The following is a 27,927-nucleotide window of genomic DNA, read 5'->3' on the forward strand; positions in this document are numbered from 1 at the left end:
GTACAGAGATGATAATGCATAACAAGCACAGTCCCTAGCTTACACCATTAGTGCACAGGTTTGATTTTTACTTGTGATAATAGTGTAATAGTTCAGCAGACAACAAAGTTGCTTTTTTTGGAGCAGTCTCACCATCAGATGCAGGTTTATATTTTTGCTTTCTAGTGCTGAATCTGTAACTCAGAAAAATGTACTTTTTTTTAAACTTACCTAGTAATTTCTTGTATGCCAATATATATCTTAAAATATCTTAAAATCTTTGAAGAAATACTGTCTACATTTTGGTGTAGTTAGTCAAGTAAACCCTTCCAGTAGCTTGCTTAATAAGCTTTTTAAAAACTAAAATGCTAGAGAAGATGCTGTAAAAGGTCTGGGAAAAAAACCTCCTATTAATAGAAACTTTTAAGGCACAGTTGTTAAAGTATTACTTCCAAGAATATAAAGATATAAAATACTTCAACCAGCAATTACTCAGGCTTCTGTAGTGTTATATTCTATTTCTAATGTCTATTAATTGTAATGCATTAGAGCAAATTGTACTGATGTTTTCAACTTGCGTGGATCCTTGCTTGCTCCTGCTCTGACCAGTTTTATGAAAAAAGTTTTATTGTGTACTTGCAATTAAAAAATTGCCACTCCAACAAATGCATGGAGAAGTGAGTGGTTTGTTTAACAAAAAGTATTAATGAAATCCATCCTTGTCTTGAGACTTTCTGTGGAGATGCTTCTAAATGTCTTTCCAGACTACAAAACTTTTTTCTTATCTTATAATTGCATATTTTCCGGAATAATTTGGGACATTAATTTTATAGCAAGAGGTCTAATTTCCCTGATGAATAAAATAAGTCATTCATACCTGGTTTGGGGAATCTTTCTGATGTGGTGGCTGCATGGTCTTCATAAAGGGATTGCATTCTTTTTTCCCCTCCGTGTTCTCTGTCAGATGATCAGAGTGCTCTTTTTCATATTATATAAATGATGTGGATTTTGGAGGATGCCAAACATAAATGTTATGAGGATGGATGGTGGAAGCCCTTTCACTGGATTTTAGTCCCTTTTGGGAACTCCTGGAGACACATGAGATCAGTGTACAGGCTGGGTAAGTTGCTTTTCAGCAGTTCATTCCTAGAAGTATGTGCAGTAAACAGGCATGAAGTTGTGATGATTGGGTTTTCAAGCTGTAAAAAGAAGGAGCCTGCAAAGGATGCTGAGGTGAGCATTGCCCCTGACTTAGCTGCCCAGCTAGCTGGCTGATTCAGTAGCACTGAAATAAGAATCACTGGGAAAGTGATTCTTATTTGTCATATGTAAATTGCTTCTGGATGTTTCCTGCATCATGGCTTTGTGTGGCATATGGCACAGGATTCCTGGAGTTTGACTGGAAGAAAACTTTGGGGTATGGGTCATTGGCCAGTTGGTTGCTCTAGATCAGAAATGCTGTTTCCTAACTCAGATATTCTGGCAAAGGTGTACATGCTTCTAGTGTGAGCTGTGTCTGTAAACTGTTGTGTTGCTGAGAGAAAGGGTATTTCAGCCTTTACTAAGCCACTGTGTGACTATTGTCCAGTTTGTGGTTGAAGCAGAGTGAGTTTGCATCTGCTTACAGAAAGATGTGCAGGCTTTTTCTGCCTCCTCGTAGCTGGTGATTTTGGTACTGTGCAGTTAGTGTTAGCACAGCTTTGTGCTGAGGAAGTAGAGGGGGAGCAGGAGTACACGTAAGGCTGTGTTGTTAGTTTTGAAGCTCTTAAATATATGTTCCCTTGACACTTGCTCTCTTTTGTCAGTTCAGGAAAGTCATGCAGATTAGAAGTGTAGTGGAGTGTAGCTGCATTTTCTCCACATTGTTTGGTACTGTCTGTAATCTCTGACAACAGCAGCATTGAGAAGGTGGCATTGGATTCCCTTCCCTAAGTACAGTGTGGATGGTTCCCCAGGGGTAAAGCTTTGTGGCAAAGATGGTGCTTATGTTTCATATGCATCTACAAAAAATCAGCTGTGTCTTACTTTGAGAAGGCATGTAAGTGTAAGAGGAGTGAGAGAGCTGCTTGGTAGAAATAAATACTTTGTTGATTGTATTTGTGTTTAAAGCATAAATAAGCCTCTGTCATTTATTTGGAATATGTGTTTTGCATGTCAAATTATGTTTCACTATGAAAAAATTATCCATCTGTTGTGATAAAATAGCATATGCTAAGTGAAAGAAGAAACCATTATTTTGTTAAGCTAGACTTTGTAATGCAGATAGAATCTAATCTAAGATGCTTAAACCTGAGAGCGTTCATTTGCTGCACTCAACATGTGGATGGATAGACTGTGAAAGAGGGTTAACATTGTCTGTGCACTGAAACAACTGTCCCATGGGAATTTTAGTTTTAGACATAGGGTTCAGAATAGACTTCAGGAAGTGAACCTTCATGAAACTCCTCATTGAGGTGAGTTACTATTTCAGTTCGAAGGTCAGAGACCTACAATGATAATTCTGAGACAGAAGCTGTGAAAGAACCTGGTGCTGCATATTATCATGTTAACTTGTTTTTGTTTTTCTGGATTGCAGATTTATGATCTTTGCTGTGCAGTGGACAACATTCTTCATACAGAGCTTGGATATTGAATGTTTTCTGCCGTTTTGAAATACAATATTGTGCTTTTTATCCAATAATGTTAGGATTTTAGAATATTGTAGTCCAAATTATTTGCCATTTTGGCCTTACTAATTATAATATTTCCCTTGGTTCTTAGATTACAAATAAGAGTTCAGATATAAAGCAAGACAGAGAAAAGCCAAGAAAAGGTCTCTTCTTAAACTGGAGTCCATTGATAAGCAAAACCTCAATTTTTAAATGGATCTCTTCAGGTTATATCTGGATTCTTAGAATTCCTGAAACTGAGGAAAATTCACATGCATACTTAAAAAGTTGAGCAGTTTTAGAGGATATCATAGACTGAAGTTGTATAGCAAGGTCTGTATTGGTAACAGTGATCTGCTGAATATTTTGAGGGTAAAAGCATAGGATTTTGGAGGTATAAGTTAAGATCTAAGATGGTTTTGTTCGGTTTAGTTTTCCAAGAAATATGTGTGTGTATATACGTGTGTGCAAAGACTGTTGTAAGAGTTTTATTAGAAACTGTGCCTTTATGGTATTTTAATTTGAAATAAGTATCACTGCATGGTAATGTCTAGAGATCTCTTTTGTGAAAAGAAAAGAGTAGGAAAAAAAAACCCAAACCAAATGAAGAATGCTGTTCATGTATTAGTCCTATTAAAGTCAGTAGCAGAACTTCATTGACATAGAGGAGCGAGGATTTGGTATATTCTGTGACTCATAAATGAATTTATATTTCAAAACACTCTGCATTTCATTTTTGAAAGAAGAAATTAAAAAGTAGTACAGTAGTACAGTGAAAAGTTAATCATTGACTAAATTTGTGTGATTCTCATGGTTTAAAAGTCAGCAACATTTAACAGTTACAGACTTTTTAAAGTAACAGTAGTATGAATTAAATTATAACAGATTGAAGCTGTTAATTTTTTTTGTTACTGATGTGATTGTACAGTTTGTTACATGGTCTTTTTACATATAGCTGAGAAATCAATAAAATGGGACAAGTTTTCTTTTAAATGTTCTTTTCAACGCATGGTTTGTCTACTCTTTTTGCTATTTTCCTTTTTTCCTTTTCTGTGTAGAGTTTTCTTTTAGTTATAGACTGGCCTTTTGCTGATCATAGGTGGAAATGACATCTGTTTGCAACTACATATGGCCTAAATTATGCAAAATTAGCAACAGAAATTATTTAAGGAAGAGTCAGCAAAAGCACGGGCAACTTTTACTCTCTAACAACTTTCCTGTGCTTGCTTGCTGTATGAGAAGTTGCGCTTTTTCTGAAATAAATGCTTGATATTTCTGATTTGGGATTTATTTGTAGAAAGTGCAATTTTATAGTATGCTTTATGAAAAGCTTCGTATTCTGCATAGAAAGAAATAAAATGGCTATGCCCATTAATCTGTTTCTGTCAAATACTGAGCTTATTAGGAAGTCTGCTTGCTTGATTTTAATCAACTTTAGACCATCTCATTTCTTGATTATCATGAATTTGGACACTTTTTTGGTTTGCCTAACCTTTTTTACACTGCTTTTTCTGATTTTTGTCAGTATACCGGATTTGTTTTACTTGGAGCATACCAGTAATTGAGATAAAATTTGGCACAATTATCATTTGTTCCTTTCTTCTCTGTTGAAATGAGTATTTGTCTTAAGACTATGCTCAAAGAGTTCCAAACAAGTCAGGTTGTCAGAACTTTGCTAATTAGGAAAAGTATGTGTAAAATAAAACTTCTAGTCAGTCTTGAGAAAGTTGTGTTCTGGCTCAGGCTTTGTTGATTGATGACTTTACTGTTTCCTAGCTGCTTATCATTGTTGTCAGTGCACTGTTGGCAATAGGTAGGGGTTTTGTGAGTTTGCCCTAATCAGTGCAATACAAGGTCAGCTGGGTCAGCTCAAGCCACTTGCATCGACTTTTTAATCTAACCTGCCCTTTATTTATGCAGTTGATTAGCAAGGGGGGTTCAGCAAGAGTGTTGGGGTGCTAACCTCCTGCAGCCTGGATGCGTTGACCATCTGGGATTTCATATTATCTTTGTTTGGCACGGCTGTTGTAAAGGTGAATGTCTGTCCCCAGCCTTAAAGCACTGTGGAGGAGGTTTGAGCTAAAGCATTTCACTTTGTGATTGCCATAGACTGCCACTGCAGGCTTATTGCTGTTGCTTATACTAAACTAACGATGTTTTGTCTTGTGGTTCTAATGCAGAGGGGTGTGATCATAGGTGATTTACAGAAACTCAACTGACAAGGAGTAATTTATTAAACCATGGTAACTTGACCAGTCTTGGTCATGTGTACACACATGAGCCCACTATTGGACATCAGAGATACGAGTTAAAGATAGCTGGTGCCAATGAAAATGTGTTCTGGTCTGAACAGGTTTTGTAACAGGGCCAAGGTGAGCAGTGTGCAGCAGTGTTGTATTGTGCCAAAGAATTTCAGTGAATGAATTAGTAGCTGGGAAGGGTCCTGGAATTCATAAAATGACATACCTGCCTTGAGTAACACAGTGATCTAGAATTACCATCTATTTTGTCTGTAAGGATTCGGTTTCACCACAGCATTTTTGCTGTCTGAGTTTATGGACATAGCGGATACAAGCTGTAGATTTACATTAAAGAGGTACTTTTCTGAGTCAGTTTTTAACTAATATCTTTATTGACAGAATATGCAGATAAGTGGGGGGTTTTTCCCATGTTTGATAGGCCAATGATACTTTACAACTTGAAATTTCACCAGAAATAAGTCTAGGAGCTAAAATATTTTGCCAAAGAATTTTGACAGCATGTAAGATACAAAATACCATAGTAGAAAGGTTTGCTGCAGAAGAAACATCTGGATAAAACAACCATCATTAAGTCTGTAAATTTGGATTTGGAAAATATGTTGTTGGTGGTGTGAAAATGTTTAGTTAACACTTTGGGGTCTGGTTTTGATTATGGATTCATGAGTTGTTTACAAAGGCAGAAATATTTACAGCTCTCACATGCTCCTGTAATACCAGTAATGTGTTTCTCTAGGCAGTTTTATCTAAATGGTTTGTTATGCTTCTAATTTTGTTGTTGCTAATGTAATACAACTGTACTATCATTTTCTATGTATTTCAACAGCGCTCTTTAAGTGTCTTATTACAATGCAAAAATCTGAAATTGAGCTTTTACAGGAAAAATTGAAAAAAGCAAGTCTTAACCTAGCAGAGCATAATTTGTACACTATAGATACTTTGGAAAGCAATAATATAAGGACTGGAAGAAAGCATGAGGTAGGATAGTTTTATTGTCTTGTGTGTTGGTGTCTAAGTCAGGCTGGTAAAGCCAAACATTTTTGCTCAAGGGTCCAGATAATTTTAATATCTGTTGATACTGCTTATAATTCTGGAAGCTTGTTTGAATGGTTCTTGTGTTATCTGCCAAAGACTTGTTAAAATAGCTGTTGGGAGTAGAAGGTTTTACCTTATTAAATACTGAGTAAGGGATTCTTAATTAAATGAAATATTTGAAGGATAAATTCTTTGTAGGTTCGTTAAAATGAATATTTATTAGGTATTTTGTAGTGTTTATCATAATGACCATATTTCCCTGAAAGGAAAACGGGAGAAATATAAATGGTTATTATTATTATTTTAGAAATTGAAAAGATTTTTAAAAAATTCTTGATTTTTTAAAAGTATGATGTAGTATTTTTTTCTATGAAGAATGACAACAATGTTCTTTTGAAGTTTGTACTTTTGACTTTTTGTTACTCTTTGTAGTGCTGGACTGCCTCTTTCATGATGACTTGCTGTTAAATTTAGGCACCAGGTCACAGTAACAGCTATAAACTATAGCTAACAACATAGATCCCTAAATAATTCTATGGCTTAAATTGATTTATTAAAATAGCTGAAGTCATGATGTTTTTCAGTGTGTTCAGCCTCTTCTTTATCTAATTTTTTTTTTTTTTTTATTGTGGTTGTATAGAATATGGGATACTTGGAAGAGATTTCTGTAGCGAGAAAGTAAATAGGAACATGGTGGAACATCATGTTCTGCTTCCTTAGAAACCTCCTGTTTTCTCCACATTTCGTATCTCATAACATTTCCTTTGAAAATTGTATGGCCTGTTCTTTCTCAATATCCTGCACTGTATGGTATTTCTGGGAGAATACATATTTTAGAACATTTGTTTCAGTGGTGCCTTTGTGAAAATGTGTTTTAAGAAAGGACAAAATGCTGCACAGGCAGCGTAGAGTGAAGAATAGAAGATGAGAAACAGTCCTGAAAACACCATGGTCAGAGAAGGAGGAGAGGGAGAAGGTGCTCCAAGTGCCTGAGCAGGTATTTCCCTGCGGCCCATGTAGAGGACCACCATGGAGCAGGTGTCAACACTACAGCTTGTGGAGGAGTCCACAACAGAGCAGATGGATATTCCCTCATGGAAACAGTAGGATGTGGAGAGGAATCCGTGTTGGAACAGATTCTTCAGACAGAAACTGTGGCCCAGGGAGGACCCAGGTTTATCCTGAAGGACTCCAGCCTGTGGAGAGGCCCCAGCCTGGAGCAGGGGAAAAGTGTGAGGAGGAAAGGGTGGCTGAGAGGAGCTGCTATGGACTGACAGTAACCCCCCTATCCCCCTGCTCTGATCAGCAGGAGGTGGAGGAGTCAGGAGTGAAGTTGAGCCTGAGAAGTAGAGTAGGGGAGAAGGTGTTGGTTTAATATTTTCTTTACTTTTTACTACCCAAACCTATTTTAAGTAGCAATAACTTAATTTTCCCCAAGTCAAGTCTGCCCATGATGGTGTGGGGTAAACAATGTCCATTTTTTTTGTCTCAGCCCATGAGCTTTTTCATCCTATTTTCCCCCCCTGTCCTGGTGAGGAAGCAGAACGAGTGAGCAGTTGGGTGGGTATTTGACCCTTTGCCAAGATTAACCCACTGTAATGTCATTTCTTGTTTCCTTAGAATAATGTAAGTGAGAGTACTGTGTTGGTCATGAACCTATCACTGTGTCAGGAATAAAGCAATTACACTCCTTTGAGTAAAACTAAATACAAACTTTTAAATCCTATTGTAGAGAATCTTTACCTGTTTTGATATGTAGATCCTAGTCATGCTGTTTGGATACTCAGGGTTGATATGTACACTTTTTCACATGTACACAGTCTCTAGTAAAACTTTTGGGAACTAAATTGACAGGCTACAAATCCTTTATATTTAGGCGAGACAGTAAGGGAAATTGTAGAAACATTATGGCTTTAGGATCACAAAATATACATATAAAATAGAAAAGGTAGTACGGCTGTCTTTACTGTTTTTTCCCTTACAATGAAATATTTATGACAAAAGTATTCATGACAGAAGTTATTAGCGCATGATTTGACAGAATGAATATGTTGGATATACAGTTCTTGTTTTACAATGGTGATCAATTTGGCTTCACAAAGACTGTCATGTTAACCCTTCAATCCTCCCTTATGTGCATTCCCAGGATATAAAGAACAAATAAGCACAAAATCACTTCTGATCAGAGTGACTCTGCTTTGATTACTTTCTGCTCTAAAAAACCAAAGAGTTTGAAAGAAGAAATAATTGGAAAGGTGTTGAAAAGGAGGCTTGGCATAAAAAAAACTTGCCATTAGTGTGATAAATTGGGATGTGTGGCCACATGACTGTATGCTTCCACCTATGTTTGGCTCTGCAGAATGCAGTGATTATGTGTGTATATATATATATACACACACCTATAGGCTAGCGTTGTTTTTTGTGAACTGCAGAACTTCATATCCCTTGCCTACAGTCATACAGAGTAATAGAAACAACTTATTCTGCAAGACAAATGATGTGATGGTTAAAAGCTTTGTTAAATGTGGATGTGTGGTTTCGTTTTTGTTGATGTTGTTAAATGTGTACTTAGAGGCAACTTCAACTCTTATAATCTAGTCTCTGTGGAAGGTGGTACAGCTGAGTGCCATTTTGTATGAAGGCTTAAGAGTCAGTTACTTGATCTTCCTAGAGCTGTCTTTGGAGCTTAAACTTTTGTAACCTTAGGAGCTATGTAGCATTTCTGTTACCAAATTAAACTTCCATCCATATGTCTGCTGGCTGATTCAGTAATGCAGCCCTTGTTTTTTTCATAGCTAAACTTTCCCATTGTATGATGCATGGAAGTTATAATTGCCTTTTATTGATATGCATTCTTTTAAGTTTATAATGTCAAGATATTTAAAGGTATGAGTTAACTTGCAGTACTGATAAAGTTCCTGTGGAAACATGGTGAATGAAGAATTTTCCATTTTTCCTCTCTGAAAAAAAAGGTCTATATCTTGTCAGCCTCTGGTTCAGCTTCAACAATGTTTCCATTTCTTCAGTGGAGAAGAAACATTAGAATTTCTGCCCACTGTCTTCATTGTTGTATCCCGGCAGACATTGATCTGATCTGTGTGTGCAGAAGAGATTTCAGTAATATTTCCAGCTTCCCTTGTTTGAGAGCCCTTTTTTTGACTCATTTTGGGACTCCATCCAACACAAAACCTGTTGAATTCGAGAACATTACTATTTCCTGCTTCATCCCATAGTGTCTTTCGTGGTGCAGACAGGTAACATAAGGTTGTTTAGAAAGAGGCGTCATTTCTTTTTCTGCTTCCTGTGCCTCCGTTAACAGTTAGTGTGTGTCCCATCAACTTACTAGCTATTTCTTTACATTAAATCTTCTGTCACAAAGTTTCATATCTATTCACATTATAAAGCCTGTTTATTTCTGATTTTTTGCTATTTGGCTTAGTCTTTTGTAAACATGTTTTAGGATCATTTGATGAAAAATCTTCTGTTTTTACCCTTTACTGGCTTGGATTAACTTTCTTTGCTTGTAAAACTGGCCTTTCTCTTACTCCTAAACATTTAGGAGGTATTTTAAACATTACAGTTTGTGTATATAATTAATACAGGTATGTCTAAATTTACTGTAGAATTTGAGGACTGAATTAAAAAATAAATGCTTAAACCTGGTGGCACCAGCAGCAAAGTTTGCAGTTGAGAAGGGTATTACAGATGCCATTTTACCAAATTGAGTTTTGCAGCAGCCCCAGGCAATCAAGTTACAGCGTATTTTACTGCATAGTCTCTTCTGTCTTGGTAGGAAAATTAAACTGTTTGCCTTCTTAGCAAAGATTGCCTTGGAATTACCTATGTGCAGCTGTAAAGCCCAGACCCAGCTCTTTCTCTCCACAGACCTCTAAGTCTGATCACTAAACAGGTAGAAAAGTATTCAAACAATAGAATGTTTCTTAACTGTTTCTTAACTGAAAAACTATTGTATACGCACTGTATCCAATCACCTTTGATTAAAGCACAAGACTATGAATGTTAAATTTTTCTGTATTTTTTGTCTTTTCTCCATAGAGTCTCTCAACCTAGTTATTCTTAGCTGTCTGGTCCTGGTTGGTCCACTTTTTTTTCCTTTGTTGTCCTTCTCTTTGGCAACAAATGCAGTGCTTTGACCTTTTATTCCTGATTTCAGAGAATCATGTATTTTCCAAGTCTTCTGTGTACAAATATAAAGTTTAACTAGGAAACATTTCTTGAAAAATAATGTGTTCTGGACTCTTAGGAAAAATTAGTATGGATATGCAATAATTAGGAAATGTGGAAGATAGGAATTTTATATAAGATCTTGATTTTATTCAAGAAGTCTGGGACTTAGAAGATGACTATTTTGATGTGTTGCTCTTCAGATGTCCTCCTTCAGACATCTGAAAGGGATCAGTTTGGTTTTGTGCAGTGTTAAAATCTTTACTGATTAATATCAGCATCTATTAACTGAAGTAAACTTTTGGATATGTCTACCAGAATTAGTAGAAAAAAGTAAAACAGTAATCTTACTATTTCAAAGAGATCTTAGTCAGTGCGATGTTATACTGACAACATAAAACTATACATTTGGAAATATTGTTTTAAATGTTCATTAAAACTTTCTTCTAATTTCTTTGTTATATAAAAGAACTGACAGGAATATACAAAATATGTCCATTTGACATTCAGATTTTAAATGTACTAAAATACTTTCCAGATGCTAGGTTTTTGTTGGAGCTTTTGTTTGTTTGTTTGTTTCTTTTTTCTTTTTCTGGCTCATTCAGGCACATTTCAGGAGCAAAAAGAACCCAAAACGAAGTGACAAAAACACCCTAGCAATATTTAAATTCTTAAATATGCAATACTGATATTTTTTTATATTTCATGGTATTTTCCTTTTTTCTCCTTTTTGGAAACCCATATGATTTAAAGTGAAAGTGTGGTATACAGTGTCTTGTAAACATTAAATACCAGAAAGTAATGGTCAAAGAAAAAAATGCCGGTTGCTGATGAAGATTCTCTTTAATTTAATGGAATAGTACAAGTGTTGAAATATATAGTATTCAAGAAGACTTTATCCTGAATTCCTTTTGTTGTAAATAATTTATTTTACCGTGAAAATGGAAGCATGCAACAACAATAACCACAATTAATCTTAAGGGCTTTTTTGACTTTATATATTTACGTAGTAGCATTTTACCTTACTGGTATTAAGTGTGTGTTAGTATTTCTATGCCCTCAACCAAAGTTATTCAGAAAATCAGAAAGTCTAATTTGGTGAGGTCTGTCTTTCTTTGCCATAAGGACATATGACATAGAATGAGCAAGAAAGCTGCCCAGTTTAAATGTTACTTTCACATATTTTTCTCCAGATTGCTATATGAAGCTGTACATAATATAAACACATATTCTTGTCTCTAGTTAGTCACATTATAGTTAATGACCATATGGTCATTATGGTATAAGATCTACTGTCTGTTGTATTTATATTCCTCAAGCATATTGTTCCTTCAACTTCACAGTGTGTTAAACTATTTCAAAGGGAAAAAAATCCTTTCCCTCTTGTTTCTGGTTGTCCTATCAAGTGTAACCTTGGACCCTTATAGAGCAATTAGACCAGCCTCTATCCCCTCCTTTGTAATGAGGTTTCTTGCATTTCTGAGTCTATAACCCTTTAGTCTTCCCTAATGGGACATCATTATTCTGAAAGAAACAATGTAAATGTAAATGAATATTCTCATTAACGAGTCACAGAGAAACCTTTAGTGGTAGCGCTGTGGTAATTCTGCTTGTTATTTCTCTGGTATTCCATGCAGATTTTTTTTTTTATAATTCATTATTAGTATTCAAAATTACTTCTTCTTTAATTCTGCATGTCTTTCATAATCCAGTGTTCCAACTAGTTCAACCATGTCCTTGTTTTATTCTCCAGGAACCACCTGTGAAACGTTCAAGGTCTTTGTCCCCGAAGAGCTCTTTTAGAGAGTCAGAGGAACTAAGGAAGCTTAAAATAGCTGAAAAGAAGATTGAAAACTTAGAGAAGACACTACAGCTAAAGGTGAACATTAGAAAAATAGAAATAAAAAAACCCTCTAGCTATAAGCTTGCATAGATAAAGATATACCAAAATAAACAGACATTTTAAAAATGCAAAATGCACCTCTTGTTATAGACTCTTAAGTGTGTTAGCATAAGAGAGCACTCTCCATTAGTTTGCCTTTTTCCTTTACTGCTAGGAATCTTGTGTTGGTACTCCTGCAGTCTTGTGGAGGCCTAATTTGAGCTGTCATCAATAATACATGCTTGTTAAATAAATTTTCAAAATTTGTGTCTGAGAATATATATTCTGAGAAATTAATATAGTCATATAAAAATAAAGTGAAGCAGAAAGTACACAAAAAAATTTTTTTTTGTACAGTGAAGCCAGTGTTTTAAAATGCTGAAGTCAATTACTTGGAACAGATTTATGCCTTGTACTCTTAAAAGTTATGGCTCAGAACTTGTTGTTCTAACAAATGCTGTAATAAAAACCCAACAAACAACCCCCACGCACTTCTTGGTAGAAAAGCTTAACTGAGCATGTATTACAATTTCCCATTTTGTTCCCGTTTGATAGATTTTTGTTGGTTTGGGGGTTTTTACTTCAAAAATAGTACCTTTTGAATGACTTATCGGTTTCAAATTGCACCTCAGAATGCAAAACCCAAACTGTGAATCACATTTTCTTAAATGTTGAAAATTCATGCTGTCCTCCTTTTCTTTCATTCTTCTCCTTTTTTGTTTTTATTTTCCTTTTTTTTTTTGTTGCTTATGTTTGTTCAGAGCTATGGAATTTGAAAGGTATTTTCAGTATATGTAGCATAAAGCAGAACTGGTTTTGTCAGGTAAGTGAAAAAATTTGGGGAGCCATACAAACCAGTCCTGAGCATCTGCCTCATGCAAAAAGACATTGACTCATATATGATAAGTCAATTTTAGGAAGAATATGAGTGGGAATTGTATTCTAGCACAAATGCAAAAGTTCATCGGCCTGTACACTTGAGAGAGCTTAGTGTAGTGTCTTAACACATGTAGAGTACATGAACAGAAAAGATTATTTAGACTTCAAATTCTGTCTTACAGACCATCTTGCTTCTTGTTCCTGGGAGTCAGGTTAATTTTGTTTTGTTTCTTCTCTGTTGAGATTTCTAAGGCGTGTCCTACCAGCTCTACCCGAGAACTGGCCTTTGGCAGGCCTCCTGTTTGTTACTCTCTGTTGGCCTGCCAGACACTGATGCTACAGATTATTCTGACACTGTGGACTACGGCTGCTCTGCCCTTGGCAGCAGAGCTCACACGTCAGTGTGTATGATTGTTGTCTTAAATGATAGAGTTCCACATATCTTTCTGTTTTCTTCTGGAAAGAGGAGTGAAGAGAAGCACTCTGATTTTCAAAGCAGCTATAGAAGAAAAAAGACTGTTATTCTCTCTGCGTGACCTCATAACATAATTTTTACCATTCGCCGTACTGCCTTTGTCATTTCTTCCCTTTCATTTTAAAGCATAATTGAGGAATCTGTACAACTTCATTATGTTGCAAGTGTGAGATCTCTATTTATCACAGCTGTTAATCCATGAGGTCTTTAAGGGCTAAGCCTTATTTCCTCTTGAAATTGAATATATGAACTCCTTGCATTTTCTCTAGGAAACCTACTTGGCTTCTTTCGCAGAACGCTTTAATTGATTGAAAAGAAGCTGTAGAGGCCCAGGTCAACATACTAAAAACTGTTGTGGCACTATATTTAGAATTCAGTGAGGCTATTGCCAGCATGACAGTGAACTCAGCTGAATTAACAGTAACATCAGAATAATTCTATTGGTACTGTATGATTTCTTGATATTAGCCTCCTCAGGCATTGCTTCTAACAAAGAACAATGCATGTGATCAACATTTTGGAAACTGGCATTTGCAGTATTGCCTCCTCAAGCAAAGTCTTGACTATATGATTATTTGAAATGTACTTGCTCTGAAAAATGCTTGCTCTATCAATAAACATACTGATGATGCATATCCTGAAGATGAAATTGTGACTTATCCATCAGTCCTTCTGAAAAATTGTAACAATAAAAAAAAAGATGTCCTTCATTTATGGGTTTTTCAGGAACAGGAATATTTGATGCTCCAGTCAGTATTACAAAGGAACAGAAAAGGGCAAGGTCCCATTTGTAGGATTTTCCAGTTCTCCTCAGCTGACTCATTTCTGGCCAAGGAAAGTTGGCTCTTGCTGTCTTTATTGCTAATATCAATAAGGTAATAATGTAAATTCAGTGTGTCCATAGTTTTGGTACAGAATTGGCTTAATTTCTGCACTCCATGACATGCTAAAAAGTAACGGTGCATGCTTAATTTGCACCCTTGTTTAGGAAAGAGGATGTCAAAGTAACTAAGAGTATTTCAAGGATTTTGAGTAACAAATTATCGAGCTGGTACTTGGAATGATCCAAACCATAAGTACATCAATCTACTGTTGGGCTTAAAGAAGTGGGTAGGAGCTTGATTGCTTATAATTAGATATTTGACACGAACTAAGTGTGTGTTATCTTCTCCCATATTATGTTTCTAGAACTGTGATCCTTGGCGTAGCCTAGAGGAGATATTCCTGGCTTTAACTGGAAAGTTTTCAAAAGCCATAGCAGATCTTCCCTTTGAGTTTTCTCAACCTATTTGTATAAAGTACTAAAATTTTGGAGAGAATCAGAACTAGAATATGTAGAACAGTCTTTAGGGCCACCTTAATACTTGTTTATGTGAGTGAGGGCACACTTAGATTAAGTTTAGATTTCATATATAGTCCTGTTCCACATATGCCAAAAAAATATTAATGTTGTGGCTTTTCCACATAGCTACTTGTGGAAAAACTTATTTTTGTAATGGTCACGTTCCTCACTTCTTGTCAGCCTAAGAAGAGTAGTCGAAGAATTGAATCTGTATGTTTTTTTAAATCTGTTTTAGTTCAAGTTTTACTGTAACAGAAGTTGTTACAGTCAATTTCAGCAAAATCTTGAAGTAGTGATTTGAATCTTTTGGCTTGTCTGAGTTGCCTGCAAATAACAAAATGACCCTTTTCCAAAGGCAGTTGGCCTCTTCTTTTTGCAGATTGGACTTTGTCTTTTTGTCTTTCATTATCACATGGGAGGTATTATAGAATGACAGTGGAGAGCTGGAGAATAACCTGAAGATCCAGCATGGCTAGAGATGGTTGTTCTGTCCCATTTCTGTCAATATATAGAAAACTGTGTACAAGACAGTTTAATTATTAAGAAATATAATGTAATTCAACCCGAGAGAGTTGGAACTAACTGAGATTATGGAAACTAGGGTGTAAATTTAGAGTTCTGAAGTGCTTTAATAATTCAGTAAAAGTATGATTAGGACAGTTAACTGTCTAATTTCTATTTCTGCGAGAACGGAGCAACTGATAAGGGAAGAGAATAGCTGGAATGAAATGGGTAATGGAACAGGTAAACAATAATAAAAAATGTGGATTCATAAATAGGAAAGGCCAAATTCTACACTTGGTTGCATCTCTGAAAGGACATTGACACTAATAAACTTCTGAGGATTTATGCTGAAGACAGTATTTTCCAGTACCTTACCAGACTTGATCAGTTTTCACTAGCAATATCAAACAATCTCAGAACAATGATTTCATCAACTTTGCTTGGAAACACAGCATGTATAATTGGATTCTTATAAAAACTTCCTGTTGTTCTTTCAAGCAAAGCCTGGTAGTAGCCTTTATGTCCTTTGTCATAAATTTATCTTGCTGTTTGTGTGATTATTTGTAATATCATTGCAGTTATTTATATGAGCCACTTAAAACCAGTCAAAAGTACTTTTTAAGCAATTCTAAATTTGTAAATGTATCTGGTTTAGAGGTTGTTTCAGAAAGAGGGAAAAAAAAACCAAACCCAAAACCAAAACACCACCACTTTGGAAACGTATTTAATCTTAAAGTCACTTTGGTAAGGTCACTTTGGCTTCTTTCCTAAATCTGCTGTTTGTGTTGCCTCATTCACTTCCAGAAAACTTCTGGAATTTTATATGTAGTAGCATCTGAGATTTTAGCTGGTTATCTTTCAGCTTTGCTTATGTCCTGAAAGCTAGGCTACATTTTAGAAGTCAAGCTTAGTCTAGGTACTTTGTAGTTAGCACTACTGTAGAAACCCTTGCCATGCTTTTATAGCGGGATTTAATTTTTATTGCTTGCAGCTCTGACTACTCATCTGTCTCATTTATTAAGTAATGCTGAAAAACCCTGCTTGCATATAAGCAGTAAATACATGCAAATAAAGTACTGTGATTTACTTAGAGATTAAGGAACATGTTCTGTAGTTGCTCTACAAGCAGAGCTCCCATTGAACTTGAAGCACTGAAAGCAAATTTTACTGCAGGATGATGTCTGGTGAATTGTCTACTGCTGTATGGCAGAATTTGACCTGCTTTATACTGTGGAATGTCCTCTTCCTAATGTTCAGTTTTTTCAGAGTGCATTATTGTCACTTAGGAAAATCTTTTTTTAAACTTGCATGACATTATCCTGTAATATAAGTTAAAGTATATCTTACTTTTCATTCTGTAAAAGAGAGTACATTTTTTCATATGGTTTTGATTATATGAAAGCTATTGCAAAATTTATTTTTCTTTCTTGTTTGTTACATAACTAAGGACAAAGTCTGGGTGTTGCAGGTTTTTATGTATTTACAGAAATAAATTAATATATGGAGAAATCCTGAAGCTGTTTAAATTTAGTTTTTTTGATGTGGACTTCATTGTGGCTAGTGCTTCACTTGGAAATACATGGATTAGTTCTCCACAGGGAAAAAATAAAAATGAAAAAAGTAGTTTGAAGGAAAAGACAGTGCCAACAATCCTTTTTCAGTCTGTGTATTTTTAGGTGTATTAGACCAGTGCATTTACAGGATGAAAACTGACATTTTGTTAGTAAATTTTTTAAACGTCTCAGCAGCATGAAAAAATATTTAAGTAAATTTTGCCAAGTTAGCAAAATTTGACAAAGTAGTGATAAGAAACATTTGACCTCAGGGGTTGTAATTCCTGAACTTCTTTAGATTTCTGAAGCTCTGAATAGTTACTTAAACAGAACTTTTGTTTCATGTGATCTGTGTGAAAGTCTCTTATATTTTGCCCAACTCTAATTTTGTTTTTCTGGTGCTATACAGACTCAAGAAACTGATGAGCTAAGAGCAGCCCATGAAAAACGCAAAGAGAGGCTGCAGATGTTACAGACCAACTACAGAGCACTAAAAGAGCAATTAAAGCAGTGGGAAGAGGGCGATAGCAGGTAAGTTACATAGCTCATTAAAAACATTTCCCTTACACAAAAAATCTGAACAGAATTATTATATAGCTATTTGATTTGAAGGAAGAAGCTACTATGCGGTGATCAAGACTATCCTTTGTTAAAGCAGAATACATGGCATACCTCTATATGAGAAAAACTACAGTTGAAATCAAGAGTAAAATGTATTGAGCTGACACCCTGACTTATTTTATTTAGGATCTCATTGTGAGCCGAATACTGGACAAAGGTCTGCTAGGGATGCTTATTTATGCTTGTCTAATTCCCCAGCTGATTAATTTGTTGACTGTGTATGTTTTTAATTTTCTATAGTAGAACAATTGCTCCTTATGTTTCAAATAGTGTTAAAAACAATTTTATTCTTTAAAAATATAGAAATAGCAGCCTCTCTAACATTTAATGATTCAAACATTAACTGAAGCTAATGCTGAAATCCCCTTCTTAATAGGGAAAAAAATAGTATGTGCATGAAAAACAGGGTTTTTAATCTGTTATATGATTATCAAAATCAATTATTTCTGATCATTCTACAAAAATATTGCAGTAATATATTGTTATTAACAGAAAGAAAGACTCTACTGCATCAAAATTTAAATAATGAATATTCTATGTATAAATCTTCCTTAAATTCTATAGAGAACAGTGAAAATTTTATGCGGAAATTATTTTTTTTCAAGTCCTTGGCAGGGAGTTAGATTTTTTGGTAAACAAGACACATTTAGAGGTATGAAGACATTTCTTATCACTTCAGTTGTCAGACACTGCTGAGGTATGGTTTTTCAGGCCCTGTTTCAAGAAAGTAATTTGAGCAGGTCCTTACATCCTGGTGGCTCTAGTGCACCTACAGTTTAGTAAACATACTCTTTTTGTAATTAGAAAAATTCTGACTAATCTTGACACAAACTTTGCAACGCTCTGACCAAAAAGAGTGTCACAGAAATTGCTGCAAAACTGGTAGCTGTTCAGAGAGTCCAGGGTGACATAAAGCATTGTACTATGAATGATAAACTGTCCCTCATATATAAGTCATGCTTTGGCCTATCTGAGTAGCATTTGCATTGCTTTGTAATACTATGGCATTTACTAAGAATGGTTTGTCTTTTAAAAAGAAAAAAAAAGTGTGGATTAAAATAATGGTAAGGTACAAATCTGTTACGGGCATTGGTAACACAGGAAGATTTTTTGAAATGTCAAAGCGTAAATAATTATTTGATTTGTTTAAATTAGAATGAAAAGGTTTTGTTTATTTAGGAAAATTATAGATGACTTTGTCTTCTAGCTCACTGTTTTAAATTCGGTGCAAGCTGAAAATGACTGAAACCTACTGGATGGTAGTTACTTTATGAAATGAAATAATTTAATTCTGTGTCTAAAGCTAAGTAGACATTCATGGTCCACTGAGAGGCCAAGGCTGAAAAGATACAAAAATTCAACCTAGATAAAGATGTAAAATCAAACTTGATATACAGTGAAGCACTGAGTGTTCTGGTTCTGATAATTATAAAAAAAAAAAAAATGAAAAGGGAGAGACAAAAACAACTTTTGTTTCTGATTTAAATAAATGAGACCAGCTTGTGTCCTGACAAGAATATATTTGGAAAAAGTAGATATTGCGGAAAGTGTAATACTAAATATTTATTTGTTCATCTAATTTTTTTATCTGTAATTAAGATGAACTAAAAATTACAGGGTTTTGATAATTTTTGTCATCAGAGCAGAATTGTATGAAGCCATCATACTAAAAGAGGTTTGTTTTTCCTTTTTAATATGCTTAAACAAGGGAAAGTAGCCAAGATAAAATCAGTCTGTACATGGTTATACCTTACACTGTTATTTTGGTATCTCAAAAAACTTTATATCGCTGGTGTAATGTAAATTGGGCATTAAGCAGTCAGTATCAGGTACTTATGTGGCACTTCTGATTCTCTGTAAGTGATGGAGGACCCCATTCTTTCTGATTCTTCATAGATTAGAATCTGTTACCGAGATGGCAGCTGATGGGACCTAATCCACCTGTCAGTGTACATACAACTTCCACTGACATACGTGACTGCAAAGATGATGGGGGGCCTTACGAGGTTACCACATTCTCTGAGAGTTTATTTCTATGCCCAGTAGGAATTTAGATTGCAGACAGTTTTAAGTTCATCTTATGAAGGATTTTTTAAATATGGTTTTTATATTTTGCATTATTAAAACATATAAATGACAGAAAAACTGTGAAATATTTTCATTTTCTTTTTCTGTGTTTCTAAATTCAGTATACTTTTTCCTGATGCATCATCTTATCCATAGATAGCTTATTCTCTCGTTAGACTAGATCAACAGTGTGATTTAGAGTGGGCAGTAGTGCAACTTCCAGACTGGTTTTTAGGGGCATTAGGGGAGCTGGTGTTTCTCCCATTTTTTTGCAAGAGATTGTGTGATTATTTCACCTTCTGCCTTCTCATACCAGTATTGTAAGGAATGTTGACAGAATGAATGTGGGTGACACTGCTCTTCCACATGTCAGTTGGGAGCCACAGTGCCATACTAGCACGGTATCTGTCTGAAACTACATAATTGAACACTTCTGTATTACTACACTTAAGGTTTCATGGCTCACAAAACATATACATAATACAAGATTTATATCCAGTAGATGCCACAATTTAAAATTTTTATTTTCTGAAAGCAAGGTTGCTTTTAATCTTGTGGTACTAAAACATGTAGGTATTTGAAAACAAACAACCTCTTTTTACTCATAAACAGGATTGAAAGTAGTAAAAGGAGATACGAGCGTGCAGACCCCCATCAGCTTTGTCAAGAGGATTCTGATGCTGTGTGGAATGAACTGGCTTTTTTCAAAAGGGAACACAAAAAGCTGTTGATTGAAAAGTGAGTTTGTTTCTTAAATAGTGTTTACATGAAGAAACATTCTACCGTTTTTTCTGAAGGTGGTGCTTTGCAGGCTACATAAGACGAATTCCTTGCAAAATTCCAAGATAAAACCATCTTCTACCAAAAGCAGAAAAGGAAAACATCAGCTCTTCCCCCCCCCCCCCCCCCCCAAATCAGTGACAAGTTATAAGTTTGCTAGCACTAACAGAAACTGTATTCCATGATCTAGGGATTGTGTTAATTAATGTGGCTCTCATCTGTTGGAGGTGTCGCTCTTCATTAGCCTGTATTTTACACACTGCCGTGCTTCATTTTTGGAATGAGGTGGTGAGGGGATAACCTAGCCAGCCATCCTTGTTTGATCTCTGTGATACATACGCAATGCAGAATGCCTCAGCTCTCTTGGTTCCCTGCCCTGTCCTGCTAATCCCAGCTGAGCTCATTATGGTGTAGCCTTGCTGCTACTCCTGGAGCCAGAGCTGTCCAAGCTAATTACTGGTAGCAGCAGAGCTGCCTGTTAAGGGTCTGGTGTGGATCTGCTAACATGGTCCTTGGTAGTGACCTGCAAAAAGCACGAGGGAGTTGCTCTCTTTCTTGCTGTGCACAGCCTGTCCTTTGGGTTTAGTGCTGATCCCTTCACACAGCTCTTTTAGCTGTAGTAAGTGTAAAACTTGGTGAAGGAAACTCTTACTTTAGAAAACTTTGATCTCATAATTCATAGGCTATTATACTCAGCCAGACAAAGTAAGAAAATGTCCTTTTATACTAGACGAAAGGAACTTAGTACGGTATAATTAGCCCTTTGCTACTATTTAACACTTTCTGTAAGTGAAGTTGATTTTTTTTTTTTTTAATTTAAGAATCAAGACATCATAGAAACTTTTATTCACACTTTGTTTTTGTCAACGTTAAAGAAAATGTGTTTTCCCAATGGGTCACAATGTAAACCAATTTTGTGGAGATACCAGGAAGGCTGCTATCACAGAATTTCAACAGCAGCAAATTGTTTTGTAGTATGTAAGTCCATAAGCTGGTTAGTGTATTACATACAATATTGCCAGTAGCTGTGTTACATGAGGTAATCTTATATATGCCAGTTACAATTGTGTGCCTGTTCTTGTCACTTCACTGTCACATCTTTGTTTGCTGTTTTGAAACTGTCACAACAAATTATCACATATACTTCTTTATTTTGATTTTTGTGTAGGAAAGAGCACTTTCTTGCCATAGATGTAATTGTAGTTGTAATTCTCCTTTCATCACTAATCAACACATGCACCACAGGCAACAGTAGTAACTCAGGAGCAATAACATAAGTTCATCTTTTCACACACAGCCATGAAAGAGAGATTGCTAATGTGTTGTACACACCGTAAAGATTGGTACAGTTAGACTGTTTTTCTACAGCTCCTGTGCAGTCACATTTATGGGGAACTCTCTTATGCCTGATAGTTTGCAGATCAGTGGCTGTGATTAGGTTGTGGTGAAGTGACATGAGCAAACAGTTGAGCTCTTCATAATACAGAAATTTTAAGTCAAAATGAGTTTTTAAAATTCTGCATTAGTAAGAAGCCAGTGCACCGTTGTGATCATTAAGGTGAACGTGTGTGGTTTTAGGTGCTTCTACTTTTTATGGGGAATGTAGCTTATTGTTAGTTGAAGTAAGGAAGGAATGAATACATAACTCCTGTGGTTTTTATATCTGCCTTCAGTGTCTGTCTCTAATAATGTCTTGTCTTTAATTTGTTGAAGCAAGTCAGCATTTCAAGCTCTGAGCTAATTTGTCAGTCAATACTAAATTTGGTGTACTTTTTAGATCTGTCGCTAGGGCTTCTTTATATTGCATATATTCTTTCTTAAGCTCTGTGGATAAAGAAATCCACTACAGAGTTGTACCAATTACTTATGTGTGATTTTACAAGCAGTGTAAGTAAATCAGGTTAGTCCATAGTTTTTGTGGATGCATTTAATTTGATAGACCCTACTGATAGCTGGCTTAAGTTGATTTAGAACATGTATAATCCAAATCCAGCACAGCTTTGCTTAAAAAAGGGTTTCTGTGTAGGGATTTTATTTTAAGTCTGGTTTAACTTTTAAATATGTGTAATTTCTGTCTCTGAGTAGGCCAGAGAGTGAATGTTAGGAAAACAGGATTATTTGGGTTTTCTTTGTTTTAAGGAAGATTTTCTTTCCCTCCCTCCCCTCCCTCCTGTCCTTTCTTTCCAGGGGTAGAACAATGATGTACAATGTCTTTAACTTGCACATACATTGCTCTGAAAATAGATGGATAATAAATAAAGTATAGGGTAAAACCAAGGAAAGCCCACTGTTGCGTGTCCCAGGCTCCAAAATGCAGTCATTACCAGTATTAGCACACTGTAAACAGTGCTAAAATACAATAATTGATAAACTGTGATTATTCTGTGTGTTCAATGCTTTATGCATGTATTTCTCTTGAATTTCCTAACATTGCCCTGGAAGGAAGAGGATTTTTTTGCTATTAATATGATTTATTTTTATACTTAAGTGTATTACAGAATAATTACTCTGTGACTTTATAGAACCTGTTTCTAGTAATAGTTTTACCTGACTTTGTTATTAAGCATCCCCCCCACTATTTACTCTTTCACAAAGAATATCAGATTATATTCCACCATGTATTTGATGTGGATTGAAAGCTGCATTTTTAATTTTATGAGTTATAAAACCTCATTTTTAAAATTCTTTATTATTAAAACAAAATAAACAAACAAAAAGGTCCAAAATTTAAGTTCACTTTGAGATCTGAATGAGTAGCGAAGAAAATAGTCTAACTTTTAGGCCTTCACAACTCATTGTATAAGAAATCCTGTATCAGTTACCAGCTAAACTCATGCCAAAATTGAAGAGTTACAAACAGGAACAAAAAGTAGTTGTTGAAATAAATTCCCTAAGTATTCTTTGAAGTGTTTATTAATGCTAATGGCTAAGTGAAAACAATTCCACAGTTCTGCTAGGATGTCTCATTTTGGTCTTCTCACGTGGGTCATTTTCCCTATGTAGTATGCAATACCTATGTTACTCTGAAGTCATTTCCTGATAAGTAGCATGTTATTGCAGGCTACAGAAGCAAGTATTGTATTGATGTTCATGTTCTGTGTTAAGAAAACCATGGGATTTCATCACTTTTTGTCCCCCTTAAGCAAACAGAGAAACATACTAGTACTGAAATGGTAAACACTTAGCTGAGGAGGATTAGCTTGTCTAAATACAGTATTTTTATTTTAGCTGCCTGAAACTGCTGAAGACTTGCAAGAGAAAGATCCAGTAAAATTAAAAATTAGAAATTTCTTTTATTCAGCTGTGCAACACCAGTGCTTTCAGATTCAGTGTCTTGCAACCGCATAAAACATAGAATATCTTCAATGAAAACAAGCATATCATTTTACAGATAGATATATTTTTATAGCTATATATAAAAACATATACACAGATATATATAAATCTAGCATAGTTCTCAGGTTTTTAGATAGATTATTTTTAATCTTGGCTACTAAGTGCTAAACGTTGTCTTACTTTCTATAGAATTGTATTGACAGATATGTCCTTTGACATTTTCTTCCCACATTAGTTAGATTCATCTTTGTATGTGTATTATTTGGGTTTTGCTGAAATTCAGGGTAAATTAATATGTAGCATGTCCAATTGAACTGCTACTTGATTACAAGCTAGCTAATTTAAACTACCTTGGCATTTCCATATTAAATTTTTGTTTGCTGGAGTATAAGGATACCCCGCCTCTTTGGCCTTTACGTACAGACTTTGAAAACGTATAGTTGACCATATGTAAACTACTGTGGAATCTTTACAATTTTACATCTTTTATTCTGCATTACTTTCTAGAAAATCTTGTAACTGATACCAGCAACACAGAATTATTTGACCTAGTACACTCTTTGACATAAGACATTATGACATAAGTCATTACCTTCACAGGTAACTGGAAATTGGTTGTCCATATGATATGTTCACATGCAGCTAGTGATAAGGAGGAAATGTTTATTAAGTGAAAGAGATAGTCACATCATTCAAAGAACCTTTGGTAGTCATTCTTTCCTCTGAGTATCTGGGTAGCTGTGCCATCCTCCATGTAGGAAATGTGCTCTGAATCTTTGAAGCATGTGGAATCACAGCAAGCTTGGTACCATCCTTCCTCTGCTATAGCAGCTATTTAATAAAAGTTTTTTCTCAGCCTTGCTTTTTCAGTAAAACAAGACCTCATGATTTCTGCTTTCCTTAATCTTTGTAGAGTCAAAGTAACTGTTCTATATCCTGTGTAGTAGTATCTCACCAGCCAGTAGGCAGGAGCCTAACTTGGGACCAGCAACAGCATGTGATGCTTCTTGCCTTTTCTAGCTATCAGAATGAGTATGGTGGAGGAAAGCTAAATTTACTGTTCTGGAATTGTGGCAGTAAAAACCACAAACCTAGGCTTTTTTTAGTTCCTCTACTTCTTGAATGTGTCTTTTTTGTTGTTTTTTTTTTTTTTTTTTTTCTGTAGAGAGCCTGATGGAAACATTCAGTTTTGATCACCCAGACAATCTCTTTGGACAAACAGGAAATACCTGGTCATCAGAGACTTTTAGTTTTTAAACCTCTATTGTTGTGTGCAACATCCAAATATCACAATAATTTTTTCTTTGTTACACTCAACAGATATGTCCTGCAGAAAATTAATTTGGAGGGAAGTGCATTCATGCTACATCAGTGTTAAAAACTGTCACCTACGGAGTATAGCCCTTCTGATATATGTACTATCTCTGTAAAGTAATCTTTCTGTCACGTCCCACTCAGATGAGGGAGACAAGTGACTCAGATTCGTAAATTCCCAACGGAGTGGACAACAGTGAGACAAGTCTCAAAGTCCAAACATTTATTAACTTCCCACATGTACTAATTGAACACACGATAATTGGCTAAGTATTTAAGGAGTTGTGGCAAGCAATACAGTATGCCTTGCATTTCTTAATGGTAGTTGTCCTGGTTCAGCTAGGATAGGGTTAAGTTTCCCCAGCAATGGGGAGGGAGCTCTACCCGGGTTATTCAATACCATGCTGACGTCAGGTCTGTCAGGTCCTTGCCCAAGCGTGGGAAGATCGGTAAACATCATGCAACAGATGCCACGTGGAGTAAATGGGTTGTGTTGATAACACAATGGGCTCAAATAGGGAACCTCGACCCCCCAGGATTAGTAGAAATGATCATAAACTGACCAGAGAGCAAAGATGCTGGGATGTCACCAGAACAAGAGAGGCAGTGGCAACGTGGTCTCGGGTCCCGGCAGGGCCTAAACCACTACAGTAGTGAAGGAAAAGGGGAAAAAGGAAAGGAGGGAGATGGAGGGAATAGAGATCACCGGTCTGCATTCTTGCATCGATCCCACCAGTGAGGGTTCAAGGAGGCAGCCGTCTTCACTTCACTTCACTTCACTTCACTTCACTTCACTTCACTTCACTTCACTTCACTTCACTTCACTTCACTTCACTTCACTTCACTTCACTTCACTTCACTTCACTTCACTCTCTGCCCCACTCCCCCTTGATTTATACACGCTTTCCTTGGATCCGTCCCCTAGGTCGACCCACATACCTATGTATCCCATGGACGGGGAGGGGTAAGGTGTTTCATGGGATGATGTAGTTAGCATGATCTTATTAGTCTTCATTAGCATATTGAGGGGTGTTAACTTTAATATGCATTTCGTGGATAATGAAGCAAAGGTCATTCACCGGACAGATGGCCCTTGAAAGTTGACCAGGTGCCCCAGAGCAGAACCGTCCTGTCTCCACAGGGCTCCCCCCTCCAGCTGCATCCAGTGTTATTGGGGCAGCCTTATCAGCTTCAACCTCCACACCATCCACCCTGTGACTGTAGTTTCGTTACTTGCAAGTGTTTGAGATATTCCTTAGCTCAGAGGGCCTTCACTCCCCCTGCTAACTTTTATCTCTTTCCCAGGCTGTTTTTCTCAGTCCGTGTTTCTCGCAGGCCTGTTTTTACAAGTCGTCTCTCACACTGTTCTTCAGTTTTAGGACTGCTGGGAAATAGCAGGCTTCTTACTGCAAAATACTTAAATCTAACAGCTCAGTTGCTCTTGTTTTTACTGCAATTAGTGATTTGATACTGCAAAGCCAAATAGAGTTAAATAATGATGTATATGTTTTTCTTTAGATTTTCAATGGATAAAAAGATTGCAAAATCTAAAATACCACCTTTTGTTCTGCTGAAAACGATTAGAGCCTAGATTCTGCAGCTGGTAATTAGGGGGTTCTGACAAAGGTGCATGCTTACTGAACTTTGCTCAGTGGAAATGACAGTTGGGCTCAAACTGTGAGAACTTGAAATGGTGCAGTTGTTGGCTAAACCCACTACAGATAATTTAAAATGTAAGAAAACAGCAGCATTAGTTGTACTACAGGGTGCAGTTTTTAAAAGACATTTTTGAAGGACCAAAGTCAGAACTGTAAATGCCATATGAAGTCATTTGGGGGCTTTTGCACAATTAATTAGCATGTCTCCTTTTGTGAAGAGAATTCTTTTTTCTAGCAGGCTTCCAGTTATATTTTCACAAGGCACTGTGTCAGCTAACTGAAATAAATATATTGTTGTTTTCCAGTGAGTGTGATCTTTCAGGGATGATGAGTTTAATGATCTTTAATTGTTACACTTGTCCCTAGAACTTTTCTTACCTGTGTCCACCAAATCTTGTAATTTCCTGCATCCTAGCTGACAGACAAATCTAGGGGTTTGGTATGGTTTTTGAAATCAGATCTGTTGATGTTTTTCCTTTGTTCTTCCGTATTTAATCAGACTTTTCTTGTCTGCAGGTATTGGTTCAAAACCCAAGTTGTATTATCAAATCTCCGTAGGCAGTCTGTAGTACTTCAGTGCCTTCTCATACATGACAAGACTGTGTCATACTGAAAACATGCTGTCTTACCATTAAACATTCTTCCATAATACATAAGCAGGGAAAGGCAGAATTGAAGTTTGATTAATGATAAAATTGGGGCATTGTCAGGGACAAGAATAGCAGAGAGATGTTGGAGAAAGGTAGGGACTAAGTTAGCTTTCCGTTGTGTTGCTTGCACAGAAGTGTTGCCTGCCTTGCTGTTGGATCACAGTGATTTCTGTAGATCATCTGAGTGTTATAGAAATGAAATATTGTACTGTTGGTAAGCACACTGCCTGTGAGAGTTCTGTCTTTTTCCTAGCTCTATTGCCTAGACAAAAGTTCTTCAGCATTTAGTTGGAAATATCTGATTTATCAGCCTACAGATATATATATATACACACACACACAAGTAAAGTACTAAGCGTGTCTTGTTAAACTGTACTGAATGTTAATAGTAAGAAGCCTATGAACATACAATCTATAACACCAAAGTACATCAAAGCTAGTAAAATAAGCTCTCAGGCTGCTGTATTAGAGTAATGAGGGACTAATGAATATAAGTTTCTCTCCCAACACCTGTGGAGTTCCTGAGAATTCTGGTAAGGGCAGCACTGCTCAGTGCTTTCCAGCAACAGCTGAATTTAGTATATGATGCTGGTTTTGCATTTTGCTTGCATGGTACTGATTTTGGAAAGGAAATGACATATTTTCAAGTTTAGGTTTATCTCAGCTTTGCTAATAGCATATAGAACTTCAAGAACTGAATTTTACAAAGAAGCAGAGACATTAAGTTTCTTCAAAGACTGCAAATAATATTTTACAATGAA

The 27,927-nt window shown here is 36.0% G+C and overlaps 1 protein-coding gene across 1 annotated transcript in view; it reads left to right on the forward strand.

Moving 5' to 3' along the window:
- Positions 1 to 27,927, forward strand: part of CNTLN (centlein) — a 205,359-nt gene that overhangs the window by 89,897 nt on the left and 87,535 nt on the right. The window contains exons 9-11 of the mRNA XM_074812180.1: positions 11,859 to 11,984; positions 17,150 to 17,271; positions 20,041 to 20,166. Of these exons, the coding sequence (XP_074668281.1) occupies positions 11,859 to 11,984; positions 17,150 to 17,271; positions 20,041 to 20,166 (374 nt within the window). The remainder of the gene's footprint in view (positions 1 to 11,858; positions 11,985 to 17,149; positions 17,272 to 20,040; positions 20,167 to 27,927) is intronic.

Source organism: Strix aluco, chromosome Z (genome assembly GCF_031877795.1).
Source record: "Strix aluco isolate bStrAlu1 chromosome Z, bStrAlu1.hap1, whole genome shotgun sequence".
Classification (NCBI taxonomy): domain Eukaryota; kingdom Metazoa; phylum Chordata; class Aves; order Strigiformes; family Strigidae; genus Strix; species Strix aluco.